This window comes from Oncorhynchus gorbuscha, linkage group LG02 (genome assembly GCF_021184085.1).
Source record: "Oncorhynchus gorbuscha isolate QuinsamMale2020 ecotype Even-year linkage group LG02, OgorEven_v1.0, whole genome shotgun sequence".
Taxonomy (NCBI): Eukaryota; Metazoa; Chordata; class Actinopteri; order Salmoniformes; family Salmonidae; genus Oncorhynchus; species Oncorhynchus gorbuscha.
The window spans coordinates 14,358,583-14,384,035 of NC_060174.1; the positions used below are offsets into that span (position 1 = coordinate 14,358,583).

Here is a 25,453-nt window from a genome sequence, read left to right on the forward strand (position 1 = left end):
AACAATTTAAAGACAATGCTACCAAATACTAATTGAGTGTATGTAAACTTCTGACCCACTTGGAATGCGATGAAATAAATAAAGGCTGAAATAAATCCTTCTCTCTACTATTATTCTGACAATTCACATTCTTAAAATAATGCGGTGATCCTATCTGACCTAAGACAGGGAATTTTTACTAGGATTAAATGTCAGGAATTGTGAAAAACCTACATTTAAATGTATTTGGCTAAGGTGTATGTACATTTCTGACTTCAACTGTAAAAGTAGTGCACCCTATGAAGGGAATAGGGTGCCAATTGCGACCCAGATAATGTGTTATCATGTTCATGCCAATACTGTTTCCTTCTCTGTCGTGTAGTCCTTACCAAAGGCTCTCAGAGTCAAATGCAATCGTTCAGAGTACGCCAGCATTCTTCCCACTCCAGAGACCAACACTATGTTCATAAGGACTATGTGAGAGCTGGACTGCAGCAGTGGAGACTGAGAAAAACACTATCTGGATAGTCCATCCGTAGATGCTCTATAGACTATCACTATCATTTCAAACATCTACTAACCCTTACCCTAACCTTAACCTTACCCTACCCTAACCCAAACCTTACCCTAACCCAAACCTTACCCTACCCTAACCCAAACCTTACCCTAACCTTACCCTAACCTAACCCAAACCTTACCCCATACCCAAACCTTTCCCCTTACCCAAACCTTACCCCTTACCCAAACCTTACCCCTTACCCAAACCTTACCCCTTACCCAAACCTTACCCCTTACCCAAACCTTTCCCCTTACCCAAACCTTTCCCCTTACCCAAACCTTACCCCTTACCCTAATCCAAACCTTACCCTAACCTTACCCTAACCCTAATCCAAACCTTACCCTAACCCAAACCTTACCCTAGCCCTACCCTAAACTTACCCCAACCCTAACCCTAACCTTACCCTAACCTTAACCCTTACCTTACCCAAACCTTACCTTACCTTAACCCTAACCTTTACCCTAACCCAAACCTTACCTTACCCTAACCCTTACCTTAACCCTTATCCTAACGACAGCCACGACAATCCACGACAGCCAGCCAAACAGCCAGCCAGCCAGACTCACGACAGCCACGACAATCCACAACAGCCAGCCAAACAGCCAGCCAGCCAGACTCTTAGACACAACTGGAGGCTGGGATGGGACTGAGTGCAGTGTAGCTGGCTGTCGACCCACTTCAGTCCTCAACACACAATCACACACACAGTCAATAACAAGCTGTCCAGGAACACAACACACTGGAGACTTTACACACACACTGCGTCTCTGAGTGATGTACATGCACACACACACACACAAATGCACACACACACACACACACACACACACACACACACACACACACACACACACACACACACACACACACACACACACACACACACACACACACACACACACACACACACACACACACACACTGGACAGTGTAATTAGAGAAATCCATATGTCCTTCTGCCACCGGTCTCTCCACCACTATTAAATCACACAGCTCACATTAAATATGGACCAGGAGTTAATACCACTATTAAATCACACAGCTCACATTAAATATGGACCAGGAGTTAATACGGTTAATACCACTATTAAATCACACAGCTCACATATTAAATCACACAGCTCACATTAACTATGGACCAGGAGTTAATACCACTATTAAATCACACAGCTCACATTAACTATGGACCAGGAGTTAATACCACTATTAAATCACACAGCTCACATTAACTATGGACCAGGAGTTAATACCACTATTAAATCACACAGCTCACATTAAATATGGACCAGGAGTTAATACCACTATTAAATCACACAGCTCACATTAAATATGGACCAGGAGTTAATACCACTATTAAATCACACAGCTCACATTAAATATGGACCAGGAGTTAATACCACTATTAAATCACACAGCTCACATTAACTATGGACCAGGAGTTAATACCACTATTAAATCACACAGCTCACATTAACTATGGACCAGGAGTTAATACCACTATTAAATCACACAGCTCACATTAACTATGGACCAGGAGTTAATACCACTATTAAATCACACAGCTCACATTAACTATGGACCAGGAGTTAATACCACTATTAAATCACACAGCTCACATTAACTATGGACCAGGAGTTAATACCACTATTAAATCACACAGCTCACATTAACTATGGACCGGGAGTTAATACCACTATTAAATCACACAGCTCACATTAACTATGGACCGGGAGTTAATACCACTATTAAATCACACAGCTCACATTAAATATGGACCAGGAGTTAATACCACTATTAAATCACACAGCTCACAATAACACGGTATGGACCAGGAGTTAATACCAGGTGTGGGAAGACTAATAAATCACTGCATGGGCTCAGCTCAAAGAGAGAAGAGAGAGGTTGAGAGTTAAAAGACCAGCGGAGGCGAAATCAAATGGACCAGGAGTTAATACCACTAATAAATCACACAGCTCACATTAAATATGGACCAGAAGAGTTAATACCACTATTAAATCACACAGCTCACATTAACTATGGACCAGGAGTTAATACCACTCTCGTGGCCGAGCATTAAATGGACACCTACACAAAGCTCACATTAACTATGGACCAGGGAGTTAATACCACTATTAAATCACACAGCTCACATTAACTATGGACCGGGAGTTAATACCACTATTAAATCACACAGCTCACATTAAATATGGACCAGGAGTTAATACCACTATTAAATCACACAGCTCACATTAACTATGGACCAGGAGTTAATACCAATAATAAATCACACAGCTCACATTAAATATGGACCAGGAGTTAATACCACTATTAAATCACACAGCTCACATTAAATATGGACCGGGAGTTAATACCACTATTAAATCACACAGCTCACATTAACTATGGACCGGGAGTTAATACCACTATTAAATCACACAGCTCACATTAACTATGGACCGGGAGTTAATACCACTATTAAATCACACATTAATCTTATAAAACATTCTAGTCATCACAGGGCTCCATACTGCAACTATTTGGTCTCATTTAGCGACCCTTTTAACTTGGCTATTAAACAGATGAAAAATGTAATTGGTCGCACTGGTGTGAGCTGCACATTCTATCTGCACATTCACCTCGATCAAAACGTCCTATTTTTGGGGAGGATAAAAATATATTTTTTTGTTGTTGAATTCTACCCTTTTTTCTCCCCAATTTTCATGGTGTCCAATTGTTTTAGTAGCTACTATCTTGTCTCATCGCTACAACTCCCGTACGGCTCAGGAGAGACGAAGGTTGAAAGTAATGCATCCTCCGGTACACAACCCAACCAAGCCGCACTGCTTCTTAACACAGCGCGCATCCAACCCGGAAGACAGCCGCACCGCTGTGTCGGAGGAAACACCGTGCACCTGGCAACCTAGGTTAGCGGGCACTGCACCCGGCCCGCCACAGGAGTCGCTGGTGCGCGATGAGACAAGGATTTCCCTACCGGCCAAACCCGCCCTAACCCGGACGACGCTAGGCCAAAAGGACCTCCCTGTCGCGGCCGGTTACGACAGAGCCTGGGCGCGAACCCAGAGTCTCTGGAATTTGTTAAACAGCAAAGTGCACTATCCTCATGATTCCTATTATGTAACTGTCTGCCCTGCTGCAGTGCCTGCATGTTCAACTGGGGTCTTCTGCTGTCATGAGCAAGCCTCTCAACATCTCTCTCCCCCTCAACTGCCCATCGACTGTATAACATTTCAAAATGCTACTGCGGGGGGAAAAACCTCTTTGGAAGCAACTAGTTGTCGTTGTTCAAGAGAGGGGATGTATTACTCAACCATCATTATTGAGCTCAACGCACACTCAAGATATCTGATATGGCCAAGACCTACAGTAGTCTAGCCAAGACCTACAGTAGTCTAGCCAAGACCTACAGTAGTCTAGCCAAGACCTACAGTAGTCTAGCCAAGACCTACAGTAGTCTAGCCAAGACCTACAGTAGTGTAGCCAAGACCTACAGTAGTCTAGCCAAGACCTACAGTAGTCTAGCCATGACCTACAGTAGTCTAGCCAAAACCTACATTAGTCTAGCCATGACCTACAGTAGTCTAGACATGACCTACAGTAGGCTAGCCAAGACCTACAGTAGTCTAGCCAAAATCTACAGTAGGCTAGCCAAGACCTACAGTAGTCTAGCCAAAACCTACATTAGTCTAACCATGACCTACAGTAGGCTAGCCAAAACCTACAGTAGGCTAGCCAAGACCTACAGTAGTCTAGCCAAAACCTACAGTAGTCTAGCCAAAACCTACATTAGTCTAGCCAAAACCTACAGTAGTCTAGCCATGACCTACAGTAGGCTAGCCATGACCTACAGTAGGCTAGCCAAGACCTACAGTAGGCTAGCCAAGACCTACAGTAGGCTAGCCAAGACCTACAGTAGTCTAGCATTATCATACAGGGTAATCATCCAGGGTTATCATCCAGGGTAATCATCCAGGGTTATCCGATTTATTTTTTGTGCATATTAGCCAAGGCTATATTATTATTCACCAGATCATGTGCTAGATAGATTATTCAATTAGCCTAAATGGCTATCTGTAAATGTAATGTCCCACAAAACCTCTCCAGCGCTTTGTAGGCCTATTCACCACAAATGGCACACTCCGCTTGGCTCCATGGCTGCATTAAAACCATATAGGCCTATTACTGTACATAGCATACTCCGGTTGTAAAGTGGTGCAATGAACTCAATACTGAGAGGTGAGAAATAAACTATATACTCACAGAAAGTTGGGACTATCCTCTCTGTAATGATAACAAAAATAGTTCCTTTGAAAACTGTCTTTATCCCACAATTGCATTTTGGGCAACGGTCAAATGGATGTGTTTATTAGAATAAACTGCCAAGTCAAAGGGTCACAAATGCAGGTGTTTTGGTTGCCGTCCTGAGCCCTGGTGTTTGTGTGCTGGCACCGACTTCTATACGCCTCTGACTGCGTATTTTATAAATTTTCCTGAGCAAAGAAGGTAGAAGGTAGAATCAATCAAGAAAACAAAGAGGCTATACTACAGTAATACAAATTCTCCTGCACACTGGGGACACAATGATACTTCCCTTTATTCTCACTGGTTTACAATGAGTCACTGCAAACATGACCAGTTACAAGTGCCACACACACACACACACACACACACACACACACACACACACACACACACACACACACACACACACACACACACACACACACACACACACACACACACACACACACACACACACACACACACACACACACACACACACACACACACACCTTGGAATTGCTCTGCACAACAATCAATCGGAAACCAATTTCATAGTATGAAAGAAAACAAAACTCAATTGCGTACCAACTCAAAACATGCTTTCTGGCTATGTAAGACCACAGATAGCTTCATACTATAATGACATACCATCTTTTTTTGTAAGTACAGGGGAGCCACTGGGGCAAGGTCTTTTATCAAAACAAAACAAACAGTAAAGAAACTATTAAAATATGTTATTTATTACACTGTAGGTAGGTGGGCTATATGTCTAAGTTCTCACTTCTGAGTTCTCCAATGTCTGAGTAAAGCCTTACAGATCTAAACTGCCTTAACTCCATATAGAATGTAATGTAATGTTGTAATTTCTCACTGACAAAGTCACTCTGGATATGTGTCTGTTCAATGACTGAAATGTCCCCATTTTTGAGTTGGTAAACACAAGTATGAGTCACAGTTTGCGTGGCAAGTGTCTACGTACATTGCCCACTTATGGATCTGTATAATTTGTGTTGATGCAAGTAAGTGATGGGCTGAACCCGACTGAGTAGGGGTGGTCAAGGTCTAGCCCCTTGGCAACTGTAGCATAGCATACACTCTGTACAACGCTGACTCCTCCATTATTCATCCAGCTAGCAGAAATGGTGCCAGGTTCTGACTGACTGGGATAAATGCCTGCTCAACTGGGCCTCTATCTCTCTCTCTCTAGCCCCTAACCCCTAATCCTAGCTCCTAGCCCCCTACCCTTAACCCAGGCCCCTAATCCTAGCCCTCTACCCTTAATCCAGGCCCATAATCCTAGCCCCCTACCCTTAACCCAGGCCCCTAATCCTAGGACCCTACCCATAACCCAGGCCCCTAATCCTAATCCCCTACCCTTAACCCAGGCCCTTACCCTTAACCCAGGCCCCTAATCCTAGTCCGCTACCCTTAACCCAGGCCCCTAATCCTAGTCCCCTACCCTTAACCCAGGCCCCTAATCCTAGTCCCCTACCCTTAACCCAGGCCCCTAATCCTAGTACCCTACCCATAACCCATGCCCCTAATCCTAGTCCCCTACCCATAACCCAGGCCCCTAATCCTAGTACCCTACCCTTAACCCAGGCCCCTACCCTTAACCCAGGCCCCTAATCCTAGTCCGCTACCCTTAACCCAGGACCCTAAACCTAGCCCCCTACCCTTAACCCAGGCCCCTAATCCTAGTCCCCTACCCTTAACCCAGACCCCTAATCCTAGTCCCCCAGCCTTTTACCCTGAACCCAGCCCCCTAATCCTAGTCCCCTAGCTCTTACCCTTAACCCAGGACCCTAAACCTAGTCCCCTACCCTTAACCCAGGCCCCTAATCCTAGTCCCCTATCCTTAACCCAGCCCCCTAATCCTAGTCCCCTACCCTTAACCCAGGCCCCTAATCCTAGTCCCCTAGCCCCTATTTGTACTCAGATCCAGTATTGTTGCACAAATAAGACCAAATTCTTATTTACAATGACGAACTACCCCGGCCAAACCCGGACGACCTTGGGCCAATTGTGCGCCGCCCTATGGGGACTCCCAATCATGGCCAGATGTGATACAGTCTGGATGGTGGCATTCATTCACTGCAACGATGCACACATCTATTCAGCGCACACACACACACACACACACACACACACACACACACACACACACACACACACACACACACACACACACACACACACACACACACACACACACACACACACACAGACACACACACCTGCAAAGGCTTCTGGGCTGAACTGGTGTGTGTGTGTGTGTGTGTGTGTGTGTGTGTGTGTGTGTGTGTGTGTGTGTGTGTGTGTGTGTGTGTGTGTGTGTGTGTGTGTGTGTGTGTGTGTGTGTGTGTGTGTGTGTGTGTGTGTGTGTGTGTGTGTGTGTGTGTGTGTGGACACAGACACACACGGCAGCGACCACAAACAGACTTCAGGCCAAAAGCCCTTGCCAGCCCAGAGCCTATAAATCAGGGACGTCCATCTCAAGGTTGAATGGATTGAGGATGTTTTGTGTGGTTATTGGGCCTCACCCATTTGATAGAACAATGTTTACGACAATTTAACAATGATATTAGGGCTATAATAAAGGGAATTTAAAAAGAGGTCTATTCAAAGTGTCTGCCTGATAGCAATTATCTGATAGTAGTTTGAGTAGTGATTTCAAAATGTCTAGTATTACTAAATTTCAGCCGACCACATTCATGAGAAATTCATCAAATCTTCATTAGATTAGAAAATGAATGCTGCCAGTTGCTGGATGCATCCCAAATGGAACCCTATTCTCTGGGGCGACAGGGTAGCCTAGTGGTTAGAGTGTAGGGGCGGCAGGGTAGCCTAGTGGTTAGAGTGTAGGGGCGGCAGGGTAGCCTAGTGGTTAGAGTGTAGGGGCGGCAGGGTAGCCTAGTGGTTAGAGTGTAGGGGCGGCAGGGTAGCCTAGTGGTTAGTGTGTAGGGGCGGCAGGGTAGCCTAGTGGTTAGAGTGTTGGACTAGTAACCGAAAGGTTGCAAGTTCAAATCCCCGAGCTGACAAGGTACAAATCTGTTGTTCTGCCACTGAGCAGGCAGTTAACCCACTGTTCCTAGGCCGTCATTGAAAATAAGAATTTGTTCTTAACTGACTTGCCTAGTTAAATAAAGGAAAAAAAAATGTAATGCACTGCTATTCCCCATATAAGGCACTACCATTCCCTATGTAATGCACCTACCATTCCCTATGTAATGCACCTACCATTCCCTATGTAATGCACTACCATTCCCTATGTAATGCACCTACCATTCCCTATGTAATGCACCTACCATTCCCTATGTAAGGCACTACCATTCCCTATGTAATGCACCTACCATTCCCTATGTAATGCACCTACCATTCCCTATGTAATGCACCTACCATTCCCTATGTAATGCACTACCATTCCCTATGTAATGCACTACCATTCCCTATGTAATGCACCTACCATTCCCTATGTAATGCACCTACCATTCCCTATGTAATGCACTACCATTCCCTATGTAATGCACTACCATTCCCTATGTAATGCACCTTCCCTATGTAATGCCATTCCCTATGTAATGCACCTACCATTCCCTATGTAATGCACCTACCATTCCCTATGTAATGCACTACCATTCCCTATGTAATGCACTACCATTCCCTATGTAATGCACCTACCATTCCCTATGTAATGCACCTACCATTCCCTATGTAATGCACCTACCATTCCCTATGTAATGCACTACCATTCCCTATGTAATGCACCTACCATTCCCTATGTAATGCAACTACCATTCCCTATGTAATGCACCTACCATTCCCTATGTAATGCACTACCACTCCCTATGTAATGCACTACCATTCCCTATGTAATGCACTACCATTCCCTATGTAATACACTACCATTCCCTATGTAATGCACTACTTTAGACCAAAGCCCTATGGGCCATGGGCAAAAGTAGTTCACTATTGGTAATAGGGTTTCATTTGGGACTCACACTGTCAACAACCCCAGGTGGACATGGAGAACTCAATATGCAGTAAATAAATATGAGTGTTAATCAGATCTGAGCCCTCTTATCAGGGACTGATTGAGATCTGGGACACCAGGGGTGGTTAGGCACCAAACGGGAGTGAAACTGGGAGGGACTACCATGACTTGTCCAATCAGAAACACTATTTTAGTTTCAAAACTTGACTACTGTCACACCGTGACCATAGTTTGCTTTGTATGTTTCTATGTTTTGTTTGGTCAGGGTGTGATCTGAGTGGGCATTCTATGTTGGATGTCTGGTTTGTCTGTTTCTGTGTATGGTTCTCAATCAGAGGCAGGTGTTAGTCATTGTCTCTGATTGGGAGCCATATTTAGGTAGCCTGATTTGTGTTGGGTTTTGTGGGTGGTTGTCTCCTGTGTCAGTGTTTGTTCCACACGGGACTGTTTGGGGTTTACACGGTTGTTGTTTTTGTAGTTTATTCATGTATAGTTTCATTATTAAAGAACCATGAATTATAACCACGCTGCCTTTTGGTCCGCCTCTCCTTCCCAGGGAGAATCCCGTTACAACTACACTAGCTGTAGACTGCTGCCTTGTAGCCTATAAGGACACGTCTCTGTGTATAGCTTGGGATTACATCCCAACACAGGCCTCGATCAGAACCCCTCCACGTACAGTAGCCTAAATATAGACAAACAGCATCCTGTCTTATTGCAGGATTTACATCTTCATTTCCACAATGACTTCCCATCAGGCACATCAGGGTTCAGATACTATTACAAATCATTTCAAATGGCTTTATCTGTGCTTGATTGAGCTAGTCTGTCTTAACGGACTAATAGCATGCTCACAAAACAGAAAACCCCAGCCTAGAGCAAACGTTCAAGATTTTGGAAAGATTGCCAATATTATTTGAACCCAGGTGTGGAATCAGTATGCTGTGGCTGTTACCCCAAGCGAGTCCTTTCCACTGTGGTCCTGATCTCAGATCATTGTTTAGCCATCTGATTGAACAGAAGAAGTGGATGACTGGGGCAGGAAAGGAGGCAGGGGGGACTTAAGTCAGTCAGACCCACTGCTAATACAAGTCTCTGTCCCAAAGAGGAACTCTATTCCCTATAGTTTAGTGCACTACTTTTGACCAGGCATGTAACACGTACGGGTTAGGCATGTAACACGCTAAGTGTCTGGCATGTAACACGTACGGGTTAGGCATGTAACACGTTCTGGTTAGGCATGTCCGGGGGTGTCCTCGGATGGGGCCACAGTGTCTCCTGACCCCTCCTGTCTCAGCCTCCAGTATTTATGCTGCAGTAGTTTATGTGTCGGGGGGCTAGGGTCAGTTTGTTTATCTGGAGTACTTCTCCTGTCCTATTCAGGTGTCCTGTGTGAATCTAAGTGTGCGTTCTCTAATTCTCTCCTTCTCTCTTTCTTTCTCTCTCTCTCGGAGGACCTGAGCCCTAGGACCATGCCCCAGGACTACCTGACATGATGACTCCTTGCTGTCCCCAGTCCACCTGGCCATGCTGCTGCTCCAGTTTCAACTGGCCTGGGCCCTAGGACCATGTCCCAGGACTACCTGACATGAGGACTCCTTGCTTTCCCCAGTCCACCTGGCCATGCTCCTGCTCCAGTTTCAACTGACCTGAGCCCTAGGACCGTGCCCCAGGACTACCTGACATGATGGCTCCTTGCTGTCCCCAGTCCACCTGACTGTGCTGCTGCTCCAGTTTCAACTGTTCTGCCTTATTATTATTTGACCATGCTGGTCATTTATGAACATTTGAACATCTTGGTCATGTTCTGTTATAATCTCTACCCGGCACAGCCAGAAGAGGACTGGCCACCCCACATAGCCCGGTTCCTCTCTAGGTTTCTTCCTAGGTTTTGGCCTTTCTAGGGAGTTTTTCCTAGCCACCGTGCTTTTACACCTGCATTGTTTGCTGTTTGGGGTTTTAGGCTGGGTTTCTGTACAGCACTTTGAGATATCAGCTGATGTACGAAGGGCTATATAAATAAATTTGATTTGATTTGATGTAACACGCTAAGGGTTAGGCATGTAACACGCTAAGGGTTAGGCATGTAACACGCTAAGGGTTAGGCATGTAACACGTACGGGTTAGGCATGTAACACGCTAAGGGTTAGGCATGTAACACGCTAAGTGTCTGGCATGTAACACGTACGGGTTAGGCATGTAACACGCTAAGGGTTTGGCATGTAACACGCTAAGGGTTAGGCATGTAACACGTTCGGGTTAGGCATGTAACACGTTCGGGTTAGGAATGTAACACGCTAAGGGTTAGGCATGTAACACGCTAAGGGTTTGGCATGTAACACGCTAAGGGTTTGGCATGTAACACGCTAAGGGTTAGGCATGTAACACGTACGGGTTAGGCATGTAACACGTACGGGTTAGGCATGTAACACGCTAAGGGTTTGGCATGTAACACGCTAAGGGTTAAGCACGTAACACACACGGGTTAGGCATGTAACACACTAAGGGTTAGGCATGTAACATGCACGGGTTAGGCATGTAACCCACGTACACAAAAATGCACACACACACGTGTATCGAGAAAGTCCCCAATGACCAGTCACACACACAAGCTTGCAAACACATGCACACACACGAGAGGCAAAGGTTATTCACATAAGCTTCCACACACACACACACACACACACACACACACACACACACACACACACACACACACACACACACACACACACACACACACACACACACACACACACACACACACACACACACACACACACACACACACACACACACACACGAGAGGAAACGGTGGTTCACATACAGTTGAAGTCGGAAGTTTACATACACCTTAGCCAAATACATTTAAACTCAGTTTTTAATCATTTCTGACATTTAATCCTAGTAAAAATTCCCCTTCTTAGGTCAGTTAGGATCACCACTTTATTTTAAGAATGTGAAATTTCAGAATAATAGTAGAGAGAATTATTTCTTTCAGCTTTTATTTCTTTCATCACATTCCAAGTGTACATACACTCAATTAGTATTTGGTAGCATTGCCTTGAGCTATCTCTTTAAGGCATATATACACACAGCAAGAACGTGTTTTCACTGGCAGTCATTACTGAGAAGATCCATGCACAAGTCAACAGAATTTCAACATGCTTATGAGGCGTGAATGAGACGAGGGAAGAGGCGGATGTACCCAACAACACAGTTTCCGATTGGTCAAGAGAATAGAGACTGACCTTTGACTCCCTCCAGCTCTTCGTCCTGGTCCTCTGTCAGCTGACCGGGTGGCCGGTAGGGCGGGGGGAGTCTCATCGGGGGAGGGGCACCTCCTACTTCTGCTTTCTGCTGGGGGGGAAACCAAAGATTTGACGTGTAGATTAGGATGTGGGCAACTCTGGACCTGCAGCACTCTGGGACCAACGCTGTCCATCCCTGACACAGTCTAAAACGCCTTCCTTCCTCTCCTGCCATTCATCTGCACCAGGAACTGGACAGCTGACTTGAACTTTTAACTCTCTGCAAGAGGAAGTGTTCGCCCAAGAGAAGATGTGACCCTGTCCTTGGAAACATCATAAAGAGAAGCCTTGGAGAGAAAAAAGACGAGAGAAAAGAGAGAGGGCCTCCAGGAGGGGTAGGAGACGACAGGGGAAAGGATGAGGGCCTCCAGGAGGGGTAGGAGACGACAGGGGAAATGATGAGGGCCTCCAGGAGGGGTAGTAGATGACAGGGGAAAAGATTAAGTGTAGTGTGTTTGGTGCCAGGCAGCACTCCAGCACCTCTCTATTGAACTAAAGCATTTGGGAAATGTAACTGTGCAGTACATGAATGGGCTCCTTGTCTGCCTTCTCAGACCTCTAAATGGGGTCTATGTCATTTCCCCATCCATCTAATGCACTTTACATATCAAACATTATCCAAAGGGAGATATATACTGAAGTATCCAGTTCAACTCGGGACATATGATCTCAATGTAATTAAACTGGCAAATGAATTGTGCTTAACAGCCCTCCATCCTCCAGAGTTGGACATGACACTAATAGATCTGGGTCTATTAAGCCAAATGATTAAAGGTTAATTGCAGACGGACTGTTCTAATCAAGCTAGACTCACTAAGGCACTTTTAGAGGGATAAGATTCCTTTCTCCCTCCCTCCTTTCGTCCTGGTAACTTAAAGGGAAATACAAGGTAATAAACATTAGGGCTGTCCCTGACTAAAAGAAGTTTGGGTTGACCAAGAGTCATCTGTTCTTTCGACCAATCTATTGGTCAACATTTTAAAACATGTATTTTTCCATTTTTCCAAGACCTTTAGAGTTTCATTCGGGAGATCAAAACTCTTTAAACAACCGCGATCGTGGTGCCCCAAATCCTAATGAGTTAATTGTTACATGCTTACTTTAAATCGGATAACAATTAAACATAGTTAGTGGATTAGATAAATAACAGTCATCAGATTAATGAAAGTCACGACAGTTATAACAAACTCTGAATACCGTAATACATGTGACAGAAAAATGGATGCAGAAGAAGTGACAAAGTTGAACCGGGGAATGTTTACTGGTTGCTCAGGAGGTAAAAGGGAAGTCGGATGTGTGGAATAAATTTGACTAGTTCTGGAAAATTCTGGAGATCAAGAGAAAGAAGGTGAGGAGCAAGCGCTGCGTGTATATTATGTCTCTGCCAAACAGGTGCTGAATAGAATACAATATCATTTCCCTGAGCGTTTGGAACAATATAAACACTCAATAAATTATAAGTGTGCCAGAGAGTCTGTTGTAATGTTTTCTTTGTTAAGCATTTATTACGGCAAAGACTAAAAACAGTCGCATTCATTAGTGAATGCAATTTCCGAATTGGAACGTTTTATTTATTGTTTAAGCTAATTATTAATGGCTTGCTTTATTGTATTTTAAAACGAAATGCTTGATTTGCATTTGGCTCGTATACTGTGTGATGGCATGAACGAATGAATGATTGATTGACAGATACAGTAGCTTATACAGTATATTGAAATATAGGCCTCAGTAAGATATGGTATTAAGACTAAACAGTATGGGCTCTTAGGCTCTTAGATCAATGGTGGTTATACAAGGCTGCTATACTAACCGTACTAATGATAATGCCATGACTTATTATTATAATGATGATCATAATAACAATAAGAAGGAGATCAAGAAAAAGGATTGTTATTATTCTTATTATAAACATTATTTTTCTGACCATTTGGAAAAGTCTGTTCTAACAAAAAGAAGAGTAAAGCCTTTATTACAGCAAAGCAAAGATTAAAAACAGACACATTTGTCAAATTATTTTCTAGTTGTGTGAAGTTTGGTGCTCACGGAGTCAGCAGGCTGTTAAACACTCAAACAGGCAACAGAACGCTGTTCCAAGCGCTCATTAACGATGTGCTTAGGGATATGCTTAACATATTTGTGTTCGTTTACTTGGATGACATCCTCATCTTTTCGAGCTCTCTTCAAGAACACACTAAGCATGTCAGACAAGTACTCAAACGCCTCCTAGACAGCCATCTGTACGTTAAGCCGGAAAAATGTGAATTCCATTCATCCCGAGTACAATTCCTGGGATTTGTAGTGGAACCCGGTCGAGTCCAAATGGAGGGGCGGTAAGCGGATTGGCCCAAAATCCGTTAAGGAAGTTCAGCATTTCCTGGGCTTCACTAACTTTTACCGTAAGTTCATCAAGAACTTCAGCTTGGTGGCAGTCCCTCTCTCAGCTTTAACCAAGGGTGGCAATGCAAGGTTTTTGTGGGGAAGAGAAGCTGAGACGGCCTTCCAAGGACTCAAGCAGCACGTCCTGATACTACCGACTACGGATGAACCGTTTGTGGTGGAGGTAGACGCCTCAGAGGTTGGTGTTGGAGCTGTCCTGTCTCAGAGGGGTGAAGACAAGAAGCTTCATCCGTGCGCTTTCTTCTCACACCGGCTTACCCCGACTGAGAGGAACTACGATGTGGGGGATCGTGAACTCCTAGCGGTTAAGATGGCATTGAAGGAATGGAGACACTGGCTTGAGGGGGCTTCTCACCCGTTTCAAGTGCTTACGGACCACAAAAATCTGGAGTATATCCAGCAGGCGAAGCGGTTGAATTCTAGACAAGCTAGATGGTCTCTTTTCTTCAATCGATTCCAGTTTATCCTCAACTATCGGCCCGGGTCGAAGAATCTCAAACCGGATGCCCTGTCCCGAGTCTACGCTCCTGCCATTCGAGATGACACGGACATGCCTGTCCTTCCTGCTGCTAAGATCGTGGCTCCGATCTCGTGGCAAGTTGAGGATACTCAAGGAGCTCAAGCTATTGAACCGGACCCGAAAGGATGTCCTGCCAATCGGTTGTTTGTCTCCAAGAAAGTGAGGACTCAGGTCCTTCTGTGGGGGCACTCCTCTCGCCTCACCTGTCACCCGGGCGTAGGTCGCACCTTGGAGTTCGTCCAGCGTAAGTTCTGGTGGCCTACCATAAGAGAAGACGTTGCCACTTTCGTCAATGCCTGCCCCGTGTGCTGCCAGGGCAAATCTTCTCACCTCCGCCCGCAAGGACTCCTTCACCCTTTACCTGTTCCCCACAGACCCTGGTCCCATATCTCGTTGGACTTCATTACTGGCCTTCCTCCATCCCATGGCAATACTACTATCCTAGTCATTATCGACAGGTTTTCAAAGGCGGCCAGGTTCGTCCCTCTGACTAAGTTACCTTCTGCCAAGGAAACGGCTTAGTTGGTAATTAATCATGTGTTCCGAGTCTTTGGCATTCCTCAAGATATGGTTTCTGACAGAGGTCCCCAGTTCGCCTCTAGGTTTTGGAAGGCCTTTTGCCAACTCATGGGGGCTTCTGCCAGTCTATCTTCAGGGTACCATCCGGAGTCCAACGGCCAAACTGAGAGGATGAATCAAGAGCTGGAAACCACCCTCAGATGTATGACTCGTAACAACCCGTCCACATGGTCGTCCTTCATTGTTTGGGCCGAATACGCGCACAACACCGTGCGCTCCTCCTCCACTGGTATGTCCCCGCACGAGTGTCAGTTTGGCTATGCCCCTCCATTGTTCCCGGACCAGGAGGCAGAAGTCAGAGTGCCTTCAGCCTTGAAGTTCGTCAGACGCTGTCGGCTTATGTGGAGGAAGACCCGTCTTAATCTTATGCGTTCCTCACAGAGGTACCAACAACAAGCCAACAGACGTCGCCGTCCCGGGGCTACCCTGCGCCCCGGCCAGAGAGTCTGGCTCTCCACAAGAGACTTACCACTACGGGTGGAGTCTCGCAAGCTGTCCCAAAAATACATCGGTCCCTTTAAGGTTGCCAGGAGAGTTAACCCAGTTTCTTATTGCCTACACTTACCCAGATCCCTTAAGATTAATCCCACGTTTCACATTTCCTTATTAAAACCTGTTGTTTTTTCTCCCCTTGTCCCGGCAGACAGACCTCCCCCTCCGCCTCGTGTCATTGGAGGCCAGCCGGCTTATACCGTCCATCGGATACTGGATTCCCGCCGGGTGCAGCGGTCCTGGCAATATCTGGTGGACTGGGAAGGCTACGGTCCCGAGGAGCGCTCCTGGGTTCCTGCCAAAGACATACTGGACCCTGATCTCATTCGTCAGTTCAGGGCCCTCCACCCTGAGAGAGCTGGTAGGAATGTCAGGAGCCGTTCCTAGGGGGGGGATTCTGTCAGGATTTGGCCAGGGTTGTTCCGGTTTTTGGTCACTAGATGTCCCCATTGTGCCTTTTGACCTTTTGTTTTCCCTTGATCCCCATTATTATTTGCACCTGTGCCTCGTTTTCCCTGATTGTATTTAAACCCTTTGTTTTCCTCTGTTCTTTGCTCTGTGTTTGTATGTTAGCACCCAGCCCTAGTACTCTGAGAACTCTCGTTGATCCCGGTGGACTCTCTTGTGGAATTCTGTTTTTTGTTCTTGTTTGTTTGTTTTTTGAGTATCTTTTGAGGCTTTTTGTGCTTTACCTTCCACCTTGTGGATTTACCTTTTTTGTCTTGGAGGATTACCTTTGTTCTTGTAGGATTCCTTTTGAGGTTGTGGAGTTACATGTTTTCCTGAAGAACTTCACTTTTTACTTCATTAAATACACCGTCTCAAGTACTGCTGTGTCTGCCTCATCTTCTGGGTTCTGCCGACTATTCGTGGCTCAGTTGGTTAAGTGACTGTTTCTCACTCCGGAGACCCGGGTTCGTAACCGGGTCCTGACAACTCCTCCTTGCAAAACAGCTCGAGCTCAGTGAGGTTGGATGGAGAGTATTTGCGAACAGCAGTTTTCAGTTTATTCCACAGATTCTCGATTGGATTCAGGTCTGGACTTTGACTTGGCCATTCTAACACCTGGATATGTTTATTTTTGAACCATTCCATTGTAGATTTTGCTTTATGTTTTGGATCATTGTCTTGTTGGAAGACAAATCTCCGTCCCAGTCTCAGGTCTTTTGCAGACTCCATCAGGTTTTCTTCCAGAATGGTCCTGTATTTGGCTCCATCCATCTTCCCATCAATTTTAACCATCTTCCCTGTCCCTGCTGAAGAAAAGCAGGCCCAAACCATGATGCTGCCACCACCATGTTTGACAGTGGGGATGGTGTGTTCAGGGTGATGAGCTGTGTTGCTTTTACGCCAAACATAAACGTTTTGCATTGTTGCCAAAAAGTTCCATTTTGGTTTCATCTGACCAGAGCACCTTCTTCCACATGTTTGGTGTGTCTCCCAGGTGGCTTGTGGCAAACTTTAAACAACACTTTTTATGGATATCTTTAAGAAATGGCTTTCTTCTTGCCACTCTTCCATAAAGGCCAGATGTGTGCAATATACGACTGATTGTTGTCCTATGGACAGAGTGTCCCACCTCAGCTGTAGATCTCTGCAGTTCATCCAGAGTGATCATGGGCCTCTTGGCTGCATCTCTGATCAGTCTTCTCCTTGTATGAGCTGAAAGTTTAGAGGGACGGCCAGGTCTTGGTAGATTTGCAGTGGTCTGATACTCCTTCCATTTCAATATTACCGCTTGCACAGTGATCCTTGGGATGTTTAAAGCTTGGGAAATCTTTTTGTATCCAAATCCGGCTTTAAACTTCTTCACAACAGTATCTTGGCCTGGTGTGTTCCTTGTTCTTCATGATGCTCTCTGCGCTTTTAACGGACCTCTGAGACTATCACAGTGCAGGTGCATTTATACGGAGACTTGATTAATATAATAATAATAATATATGCTATTTAGCAGACGCTTTTATCCAAAGCGACTTACAGTCATGTGTGCATACATTCTATGTATGGGTGGTCCCGGGGATCGAACCCACTACCCTGGCGTTACAAGCGCCATGCTCTACCAACTGAGCTACAGAGGTGGATTGTATTTATCATCATTAGTCATTTAGGTCAACATTGGATCATTCAGAGATCCTCACTGAACTTCTGGAGAGAGTTTGCTGCACTGAAAGTAAAGAGGCTGAATAATTTTGCACGCTCAATTTTTCAGTTTTGGATTTGTTAAAAAAGTTTGAAATATCCAATAAATGTTGTTCCACTTCATGATTGTGTCCCACTTGTTGTTCATTCTTCACAAAAAAATACAGTTTTATATCTTTATGTTTGAAGCCTGAAATGTGGCAAAAGGTCGCAAATTTCAAGGGGGCCGAATACTTTCGCAAGGCACTGTATATATACACATATACACACACAAACAGCTAAAGCTCGACCAACTGCCGATCGACCAAACAATCGACCAGCCGACTATTTGGGGTCAGTCCTAATAAACACATTTTAAAAGTTATAACCAAGTTATAACCAAGCCTGTGACATTTTCACCACCATCAAATGTTCTCAGAAAGTGGGTGGTTGCTTACCGGCATGACTCTGCTCTTTGCCTTGTGTTTTCTGTAACTGGGCGCCGTTAGTGAGACAGGCTGGAGAAAGAAAGACAGACAGACAGACAGACACACAGACAGACACACACACATACACGGACAGCCACATAGACATGTGAAAGGAAGAACGTCAAACTCCATTCATGCACCAAGCACCAGCTGAAATAACAACAACTACAAGAAATTCTAACCTAGAAGAGAAGCTGCAGCGCAAACACAACCAATTCTCTAAGGCAAAGAGGGGGCACCACGAACAACAACAGTGACACACATTCATGACACACTGTATCACTGAAGAGACACCCACCAATAAACTGCCTATCCTCTAAGAAAACGCTTGAGCATCTGAGGCATATAAAAATAGAAATACATTTTGTTGGGTCATGATTTGTGCTGCATGTGTGTGTGGGGGGGTGTATGTTTACCCTTGGCGTGGCAGAGAGGCTCTGAACGATGAAGACCACGGGACTGGGAGCTGTCTTGATGACCTGGACTGCCTCCTCATGACTGGCATTCTGGAGGTCCACACCTGATACCTGACACACACACACACACATACACACATACAGACACAGGCACACAGAAAGAGAGGAGAAAGAGAGAGAGAGGATGAAGAGAAAGAAGAGGGGGAAGAGAGAGGAGAGGAGGAAGAGAGAGAGAGAGGAGGAAGAGAGAGAGAGAGGAGGAAGAGAGAGAGCGAGGAGGAAGAGAGAGAGCGAGGAGAGGAGAGGAGGAAGAGAGAGAGAGGATGAAGAGAAAGGAGAGGGGGAAGAGAGAGGAGAGGGGGAAGAGAGAGAGAGAGAGAGAGAGGAGAGGAGAGGGGGAAGAGAGAGAGAGAGGAGAGGAGAGGGGGAAGAGAGAGGAGAGGAAAGGAGAGGAGAGGAGAGAGGAGGAAGAGAGAGAGAGGATGAAGAGAAAGGAGAGGGGGAAGAGAGAGGAGAGGAGGAAGAGAGAGGAGAGGGGGAAGAGAGAGGAGAGGGGGGGGGAAGAGAGAGAGAGGAGAGGAGAGGACAGGACAGGAGAGGAGAGGACAGGAGGAAGAGATAGGAGAAGGGAAAGAACATACAGAAATAAAAAGGGATGGCATGAGATCGAGTGGTGAGGAAGGGGATAGAGATGGAAAGAGGAAAGAGTAAGAAAAGGGGTCAAAAGAGAGAGAACACGCCAGAAAGAGAGAGAGGAGAGAGAGCGAAAGAGAGGGAGAGAGAGAGAGAGGGGTGGGGGAGAGGATACAGAGGTCACCAACCTGTCTGGAATTTGCGGTTTGCGTTTCTGTAGCATAGACATGGTGTCGTAAGTAGTGTTCCTCTAGCGTTGCTACAGTGTTGAATTAGCATTCCTGTATCATTCCTGTATCAATGCTGTATCATTCCTGTATCAATGCTGTATCATTCCTGTATCAATGCTGTATCATTCCTGTACCAATGCTGTATCATTCCTGTATCAATGCTGTATAATTCCTGTATGATTCCTGTATCAATGCTGTATAATTCCTGTATCATTCCTGTATCATTCCTGTATCATTCCTGTATCAATGCTGTATTATTCCTGTATCAATGCTGTATCATTCCTGTATCAATGCTGTATCATTCCTGTATCAATGCTGTATCATTCCTGTATCGTTCCTGTATCAATGCTGTATCATTCCTGTATCAATGCTGTATCATTCCTGTATCATTCCTGTATCATTCCTGTATCATTCCTGTATCAATGCTGTATCATTCCTGTATCAATGCTGTATCATTCCTGTATCAATGCTGTATCATTCCTGTATCATTCCTGTATCAATGCTGTATCATTCCTATATCAATCATTCCTGTATCATTCCTGTATCAATGCTGTGTCACTGCTATAACATTGTGCTAGCGTTATCTCCTCCTCACCTGCACTATCTTGTCTCCAGTCTTGAGGGAGCGAGTGCGTCCCGCTGGGCTCTCCGGCAGTACCTGTCATTTATTTCATTAATTCAATTAATTAATGAAATAAAAAGATACAAGTTATGATACATTTCTGAATCAATATAAAGTCGAGGGGGGGGGGAATGTCAGCACGGCGTCACCTGCTTGATAAAGATGCCCTTGAGTTCCTCTCCATTCTTCAGTCTCTTGATGACGCTGTGCCCGCCCACGATGCTGATGCCAAGAGACTCGCAATCCTCCTGCCACACCTCCACTCTGGAAGCACATGGGCACATGCCAGGGTAAGTTCACACACAAACGAGTGAAAACACACACACACAGAGAAAGAGACAGACGCACACACACACACACACACACACACACACACACACACACACACACACACACACACACACACACACACACACACACACACACACACACACACACACACACACACACACACACACACACACACACACACACACACACACACACACACACACAGAGAAAGAGACAGACGCACGTACACACACATACACACACACACACAGAGAAAGAGAGACGCACGTACACACACGCACAGAGAAAGAGAGAGATGCACGTACAGAAACACACACAGACAGACACATGTACACACACGCACACACACAGAGAAAGATGCACGTAAACATACACACAGAGAGACAGTGCACGTACACACACACACAAATCCTGTGATCTCCATTACTCAGGCATCTCACCTACATCCATTATGTAGCAGAACAGCTCATTAAAGTGTTCATGAGTCATGACTGCTCTCGGGATGAGCCAGGCACACACACAACCATGGCCCTAACTATTATGAGGATGAGTCTCGGACCTCAGAAAAATGTATAATTAGAAAAAATGACAATGCATATACAGTTGAAGTGGGAAGTTTACATACACTATTAGGAGGTACCGTGAACATCTATAACCACACACTGACAGGCTGTGGATGTGGTGTGCTATTCCACATAGAAGATATTGAGAGAAGGAAATACAGTTGAAGTGGGAAGTTTACATACACTACTAGTAGGAGGTACAGTGAACATCTATAACCACACTCTGACAGGCTGTGGATGTGGTGTGCTATTCCACATAGAAGATATTGAGAGAAGGAAATACAGTTGAAGTCTGAAGTTTACATACACTTAGGTTGGAGTCAATAAAACTCATTTTTCAACCGCTCCACAATGTCTTGTTAACAAACTATAGTTTTGGCAAGTGGGTTAGATCTACTTTTTGCATGACACAAGTCAGTTTTCCAACAATTGTTTACAGACAGAATATTTCACTTATAATTCACTGTATCAGAATTCCAGTGGGTCAGAAGTTTACATACACTAAGTTGACTGTGTCTTTAAACAGCTTGGAAAATTCCTGAAAATGATGTCATGGCTTTAGAAGGTTCTGATAGGCTAATTGACATCCTTTGAGTCAATTGGAGGTTCACCTGTGGATGTATTTCAAGGCCTACCTTCAAACTCAGTGCCTCTTTGCTTGACATCATGGGAAAGTCAAAAGAAATCAGCCAAGACCTCATAAAAATAATTGTAGACCTCCACAAGTCTGGTTCATCCTTGAGAGCAATTTCCAAACACCAGAAGGTACCATGTTCATCTGAACAAACAATAGTACGCAAGCCGAGATGAACGTACTTTGATGTGAAAAGTGCAAATCAATCCCAGAACAACTGCAGAGGACCCTGTGAAGATGTTGGAGTAAACCGGTACAAAAGTATCTATATCCACAGTAAAACCAGTCCTATATCGACATAACCTGAAAGGCAGCTTAGCAAGGAAGAAGCCACTACTCCAAAACCACCATAAAAAAGCCAGACTACGGTTTGCAACTGCACATGGGGACAAGATCACACTTTTTGGAAAAATCTGGTCTGATGAATATAGAACTGTTTGGCCATAATGACCATCGTTATGTTTGGAGGAAAAAGGGGGAGGCTTGCAAGCCAAAGAACATCATCCCAACCGTGAAGCACGGGGGTGGCAGCATCATGTTGTGGGGGTGCTTTGCTGCTGGAGGGACTGGTGAACTTCACAAAATGGGAGGAAAATTACGTGGATATATTGAAGCAACGTCTCAAGACATCAGTTATAGCTTGCTCGCAAATGGGTCTTCCAAATGTACAATGACCTCAAGCATACTTACAAAGTTGTGGCAAAATGGCTTAAGGACAGCAAAGTCAAGGTACTGGAGTGGCCATCACAAAGCCCTGAAGTCAATCCTATAGAACATTTGTGGGCAGAACTGAAAAAGCGTGTGCGAGCAAGGAGGCCTACAAACCCGACTCAGTTACACCAGCTCTGTCAGGAGGAATGGGCCAAACTTCACCCAACTTATTGTGGGAAGCTTATGGAAGGCTACCTGAAACGTTTGACCCAAGTTAAACAATTTAAAGGCAATGCTACCAAATATTAATTGAGTTATTTAATATGAAATAACTATTAAATAACACATATGGAATCATGTAAGTTCTAATGAACTTATCCTCTGCAGCAGAGGTAACTCTGGGTCTTCCTTTCCTGTGGTGGTCCTCATGAGAGACAGGTAACTCTAATGAACTTATCCTCTGCAGCAGAGGTAACTCTGGGACTTCCTTTCCTGTGGTGGTCCTCATGAGAGCCAGGTAACTCTAATGAACTTCTCCTCTGCAGCAGAGGTAACTCTGGGTCTTCCTTTCCTGTGGCGGTCCTCATGAGAGACAGGTAATTCTAATGAACTTATCCTCTGCAGCAGAGGTAACTCTGGGTCTTCCTTTCCTGTGGCGGTCCTCATGAGAGACAGGTAACTCTAATGAACTTATCCTCTGTGTCTTCCTTTCCTTTCCTGTGGCGGTCCTCATGAGAGCCTGTTTCATCATAGCGCTTGATGGTGATTTTTGTGACTGCATTTGAAGAACTTTTAACAAGGCATACGTGTTAATTGAAATGCATTCCAGGTGACTTCCTCACGGAGCTGGTTGAGAGAATGCCAAGAGTGTGCAAAGATGTCATCAAGGCAAAGGGTGGCTACCTTGAAGAATCTCAAATATAAAATATATTTTGATTTGTTTAACACGTTTTTGGTTACTACATAGTTCCATATGTGTTATTTCATAGTTTTGATGTCTTCACTATTATTCTGCAATCTAGAAAATAGTAAAAATAAAGAAAAACCCTGGAATGAGTAGGTGTGTTCAAACCTTTGACTGGTACTGTATGTATATAAACTCAGCTTCTGTGAAGGGAGTAGTACACAGCGTTGTACGAGATCTTCAGTTTCTTGGCAATTTATCACATGGAATAGCCTTCATTTCTCAGAACAAGAATAGACTGATGAGTTTCAGAAGAAAGTTATTTGTTTCTGGCCATTTTGAGCCTGTAATCAAACCCACAAATGCTGATGCTCCAGATTCTCAACTAGTCTAAAGAAGGCCAGTTTTATTGCTTCTTTGATCATAATAAGTTTTCAGCTTTGCTAACATAATTACAAAAGGGTTTTCTAATGATCAATTAGCTTTTAAAATGATAAACGTGGATGAGCTAACAACATGCCATTGGATCACAGGAGTGATGGTTGCTGATAATGGGCCTCTGTACGCCTTTGTAGATATTCCATATTCCAGCTACAATAGTCATTTACAACATTAACAAATGTCTACACTGTATTTATGATCAATATGATGCTATTTTAGTGAACAAAAAATGTGCTTTTCTTTCAAAAACCAGTGGAATCATGAACAGTGGTTTGTTCATTATGTTTGCCTGCCTCTATGTGTACCAGTGGAATCATGAACAGTGGTTTGTTCATTATGTTTACCTGCCTCTATGTGTACCAGTGGAATCATGAACAGTGGTTTGTTCATTATGTTTGCCTGCCTCTATGTGTACCAGTGGAATCATGAACAGTGGTTTGTTCATTATGTTTGCCTGCCTCTATGTGTACCAGTGGAATCATGAACAGTGGTTTGTTCATTATGTTTGCCTGCCTCTATGTGTACCAGTGGAATCATGAACAGTGGTTTGTTCATTATGTTTGCCTGCCTCTATGTGTAGTGTACCAGTGGAATCATGAACAGTGGTTTGTTCATTATATTTGCCTGCCTCTATGTGTACCAGTGGAATCATGAACAGTGGTTTGTTCATTATGTTTGCCTGCCTCTATGTGTAGTGTACCAGTGGAATCATGAACAGTGGTTTGTTCATTATGTTTGCCTGCCTCTATGTGTAGTGTACCAGTGGAATCATGAACAGTGGTTTGTTCATTATGTTTGCCTGCCTCTATGTGTAGTGTACCAGTGGAATCATGAACAGTGGTTTGTTCATTATGTTTGCCTGCCTCTATGTGTAGTGTACCAGTGGAATCATGAACAGTGGTTTGTTCATTATGTTTGCCTGCCTCTATGTGTAGTGTACCAGTGGAATCATGAACAGTGGTTTGTTCATTATGTTTGCCTGCCTCTATGTGTAGTGTACCAGTGGAATCATGAACAGTGGTTTGTTCATTATGTTTGCCTGCCTCTATGTGTAGTGGAATCATGAACAGTGGTTTGTTCATTATGTTTGCCTGAATGGAATCATGAACAGTGGTTTGTTCATTATGTTTGCCTGCCTCTATGTGTAGTGTACCAGTGGAATCATGAACAGTGGTTTGTTCAGTGGTTTGTTCATTATGTTTGCCTGCCTCTATGTGTAGTGTACCAGTGGAATCATGAACAGTGGTTTGTTCATTATGTTTGCCTGCCTCTCATGAACAGTGGTTTGTGTTTGCCAGTGGAATCATGAACAGTGGTTTGTTCATTATG

At 44.5% G+C, this 25,453-nt stretch overlaps 1 protein-coding gene across 1 annotated transcript in view; it reads right to left on the reverse strand.

The window, feature by feature from the left end:
• Nucleotides 1-25,453, reverse strand: part of LOC123997587 (multiple PDZ domain protein-like) — a 230,892-nt gene that overhangs the window by 122,188 nt on the left and 83,251 nt on the right. Inside the window, exons 19-23 of the mRNA XM_046301983.1 lie at nucleotides 20,790-20,904; nucleotides 20,614-20,676; nucleotides 19,156-19,266; nucleotides 18,710-18,769; nucleotides 12,086-12,194 (exon numbers count right to left, since the gene is read on the reverse strand). Of these exons, the coding sequence (XP_046157939.1) occupies nucleotides 12,086-12,194; nucleotides 18,710-18,769; nucleotides 19,156-19,266; nucleotides 20,614-20,676; nucleotides 20,790-20,904 (458 nt within the window). The remainder of the gene's footprint in view (nucleotides 1-12,085; nucleotides 12,195-18,709; nucleotides 18,770-19,155; nucleotides 19,267-20,613; nucleotides 20,677-20,789; nucleotides 20,905-25,453) is intronic.